Raw genomic sequence first — 4,545 nt, forward strand, 5'->3', positions numbered from 1 at the left:
ATATATATATATATATATATATATATATATATATATATATATATATATATATATATATATATATATATATATATATATGTATATATTATAAAATCACATAAATATTTTTCAAATTTTCAAAATGTTGTGGGATTTTTCTCTTTATCTCTATTTTTTTATGTTGTCTTTTTATCTCTTATATTATTTCCTAATTTTGATACTAAATCCTTTGATCTTGACTCTTGCAATTTGAAAGTGATGTGGCCAATGCTTCAAAATATGTCACAATAACTTGAAGAAAGGTGCAATGGTGAAAATATGTTACATGAAATAATTACGTGATAATATTATTTTCTTATTACATAATCAAAAGTTGGATCAGTAATTAATTTAGTGTATAAAACCCATTTATTCAAACAGTTGATATCCTTAAATAAATTTCAGCAATTGAAGGAATAAAATTTTAGTTATTGGCTAAGGATATCCTTATTAATTAAAAAAAGATAAATGATAGTAAGAAGACTTGAAAGCCATGCGTAGAGTAAAAGGTGGTGAAGAAAAAAATGGAAGCATGGTGCTTGAGGTATATATTTGATTCAAGATTCTTCTTATTTATATCTATTTTATGAGTTATGCTCAGTACGAAAACAAGTTCTGTTATTTTACATATTCAAAGACCAAATTTGTTAATTTTCCTAAATAAACCTTACTCCAATCATACCAACATTTAAAATCAATTAATACATTTTCTCGTAAAAAAATGTATTAAAAAAATGAAATTCACCTTTTCTTCAACATAGATCCAAGTCTGTTCCAAGGCAAATGAATGAGAATCAAATGCACACTTAGATACTTTTTCTGACATATTTTAGCATTCATATATATATATATATATATATATATATATATTTCAATAAAACAAACACAAATTATATATTTTCTTGAATGAAAAACAATAACTATAACAACAGTCAAAATATATATATTACTAGAAATTTTGAAACACAACCTGTTGGGTTCAAATGTTAAATTACAAATCAAAAACAAAATTAGAAAGAGGAGAATGAAGAAAGTATTTGAGTTAAAAATAATGATAATAATAATTATTAATTGTGTGAAGTAGAAAACCAAGCTGGCAAATGGAAAAGTCTTAGTCTTCTTTTTCTACAAGTTGTACAAAAACAGTGGCACTAGGTAGAAGAAGAACCACCACTAATGTCAAAATTCTCAATAATCACCAAAACCAAGTGAAAAAAAAAAAAACCTATCTTTAGTCGAAAAGGCTGAACAGGTTCGGCGACGGTTGCGGCGACGCCACGGCCGCGGGAAGAAAACCCGACGGACTCGCTAAAAAGCTACTCGCCGGCGACCAATAAGACGGGGAAAACTCGTTCCAATACGACGCCGTTAGCGCCTCTCTCGCCGGGGAAAACACAGCCGGAATCGGTGGCAAGGTCCCCGGCTCCGGCGACAATATCCCTGGAAATTGACCCACCTCTACTCCCTCATCTAACATCCCCATCAAGTCATCATTTCCGCTGTGTAAAACCTTCTCCCTCTCCGATGGACTCGTCTTCTCAATCGAGGCCAGCCTCGCCGCCGGAGACACGTCCCCCGCTCTGACCGGTGGGTCCTCGCCGGAGGGGGCTCCTGTGAGGCGCTGCACGAGGTCCATGAAGTCGCCGGGTTTGACGTGGATGACCCTTGGGGAGACCGAGTAGATTATCACCGGTTCCCGTTGGGGCTGATTCTGATCCGGCGGCGCGTGGGAGTGGCGGTGGGCGGCGGGGTGCGGTGGCGGCTTCTTGATCTTGTGCGATTCTTTGCTGACTTTGAGAGGCGGCGGGCGAGGCCCCTGGAGCTGAACCTCTTTCTTGGACGGCGGGGTTCCGCCGGCAGGAATCTCCGGCGGGTTCATGCGAAGGGGGAGAAATAATCTGGTGTGGTGAGAAATAAAGAGAGGGTTGTGGTGTGAGGCTGAGAAACGAGAAAGATTGGAATTAAACCAAGTTTCGAACTGAATTGATTTACTTTTGGGACTAAATAGATATATGGTAGTTTGTTGACTTTTGAGGTAAGGTGTGTTGACTCCAACCCCATTTTTGTGTTGTAATATAATTAATTAATCATAACTCATCAGGACTAACAACTTATCATATACATGTGTTTGTATCTCAATTAAAGAATAAATTTGGGGTTTATTTTATTGTAGCTAGATCTAACAATTATTAGTAGATCCAAAACTACAATTACCATAAGAAAATAGTGTTTAAACCTTTTTAGGTTCAGCAACTAAGTTAAAGGTTACCCTCGTTATGTCATTGCATGTTTGTATTAAAATAGATCCATTACACCAACTCTAAACTAAAAAACGATCTTCAAATATGAAAAAATAAAATATTTATATTTAAAAGAAGTCATGTTGCAATAGAATTAACATGACAAATTAACTTCATATATTTAAATTTAAAGACAGGACAATACAACAAATAGAGAAAATAAATTAACTTAATTGTTTATATCATCAAATCGTCATATTCTCTTCATACATAAAAATTAGAAATTAATTTTAAAAATTATATTTAGGTAGAAAAATAAATTCCACTTCTAAGGATACATTTCTCTTGAAACAAATGAAAACTTGTTTAACAAAATGTTTACCGAAAAGTTTCGTAACGTGTAGGTGTAAAAGTTTTTTTTTTTTTATGTCGTTTAATCATTCGTCAAAGGTTGAAAATTTTAAATAAGTTTTTTATTTTTTTCGTCTTAATTAACTTCTCATTTTGCAAAAATTTTTTCAATTAGAATCTACCGTTAAATTAGAAGTTGTTAGTGACATTAATGTGACATGCTCGTAATGCAATTTTTAATTGATGTGGGTCAATTATTTTATTTTGATGATTTTGATGTGTATATTAATAATTTATAATTAAAGAAATTAGGAAAAAATTTAATTAAACTTAGGATTTTTTTTAAATTAAGAATGAATAATCACAAACTATCAATTAATCTTTATCACAAGCCTTGCGTCACCACGAACTACCAAAATCACCACTACTAGCCACCGCAAAATTGTACATAGCCACCACCAATTCATATTTATGCAACCACTACACTGGGATTGTATCTCCATGAATACCTGCAAACTCAGAATCTCAAAACCTAAAAAATAGAAATCTCCAATTTGAAAAAGCCCTAAATCACAGAAATATTCATCTTCTCCATCGAACTAGCATCATAGCCCCAATTACTAGAAACCATTGCATTCGTCGGACAAATAGCCCCTCCATAAGCCAATGAAACCTGCAAGAAACTAGCAGGAACCCAAAAACAGAACCAGAATCGCGAAATCATACTTCATCATCCTCTTCGGACTTGAATCACGAAGTCCAAAAATCATCAAACCAAATCGCAAAATTCTAACTCGCAAGCCACCTTCGTTTTAATCGTGCCATGGAAGCCTTAAATGCCTCCCTCTACTCCATTCGCACAACCTACAACCAAAAGAAGAACCAAAGACCATGACATAAACCCCTTTCTCATTATCGTGACCTTACGAGAGATGCGAAACCCCAATCGCGAAAAGCGAAGAACCCTAATCGCGTCTTCTTAGTAGTTCTCCCAGTTCTCACATGAATGGGTCATCTACAATTGATTCCAAATTTCCTCCCAATGAACCCTAATTTGAAGAACAACTCTCTTTTTGCAATCCTTATTTCGAAAAAAAGGACCTGGGTTTAATTAAGTTTTTTCCCAATATCTTTAATTAAAAATGATAATATATATGTCAGAATCACCTAATTAACAAAATAACTAGGCCACATCATTTAAAAAAGCACCATCGACATGCCACGTCAATGTCACTTTTACGGTGTTAGCTTGATAACGGTCTAAAAAACGTTATTTTTATACTTGAATTTGATATCAAAACACACCCTTTTTGGCTTAGAATGAGCTTAGAATCAAGTAAAAACTTAGTTGAGTCACATGATTGTCAAAAGTTGTTTTTAGAGATATTATGCTTGTTTTTGCATTGTTTTGCAGGGTTTTGATGAGAATTGAAGATGAAAGTGAAGTAGGGAGGACTTAGACTCAAGAAAAGAGGAAAAAGGAAGAAAAGAAGAGTCAAGTCCACCGCTCAGCGTTGGAATTTGACGCTGAGTGTTGACTCACTGGCAAGCGTACCAGATTGTTCAAGTAATATAATCGGTAAAGCCCGATATCGTTCTTCCCAAGAGACTCGAAAGGCCTTATCGTTCGTGTGAATTAAAATCGTAAGACTTGTAGAAAAAGATTAATTGTTGTGGATGCAAAGACAGAAAATAAACATGCAATGTGTTTGATTCAATTGACGAAAAAGACTATGGATGAATGAAGTTGTTGGGGATTGATAATTTCATCTTATCCGCTCCCTCTTATCTACTCCTCTTGTTTAATGTGCTTGATTATCTAATTGTTATGCAAAATTTCTTTGCATACCCTTAACCCGATCCCTCGGCGAAAAGAGCCTATTACTAATTACCGGCTTGCTATCCCTAGCCTCCCCTAGCAATTAGCAATGCATTA

At 34.5% G+C, this 4,545-nt stretch overlaps 1 protein-coding gene across 1 annotated transcript; it reads right to left on the reverse strand.

The window, feature by feature from the left end:
* Positions 1 to 1,119: 1,119 nt before the first annotated feature.
* LOC106779734 (protein MKS1-like) lies at positions 1,120 to 2,095 on the reverse strand. Its single transcript, XM_014667915.2, has one exon. The coding sequence runs from the start codon at positions 1,895 to 1,897 to the stop codon at positions 1,250 to 1,252; it is 648 nt and encodes a 215-aa protein (XP_014523401.1). The 5' UTR covers positions 1,898 to 2,095; the 3' UTR covers positions 1,120 to 1,249.
* Between the last annotated feature and the right edge of the window lie 2,450 nt (positions 2,096 to 4,545).

Source organism: Vigna radiata, unplaced genomic scaffold, assembly GCF_000741045.1.
Source record: "Vigna radiata var. radiata cultivar VC1973A unplaced genomic scaffold, Vradiata_ver6 scaffold_160, whole genome shotgun sequence".
Lineage (NCBI taxonomy): Eukaryota > Viridiplantae > Streptophyta > Magnoliopsida > Fabales > Fabaceae > Vigna > Vigna radiata.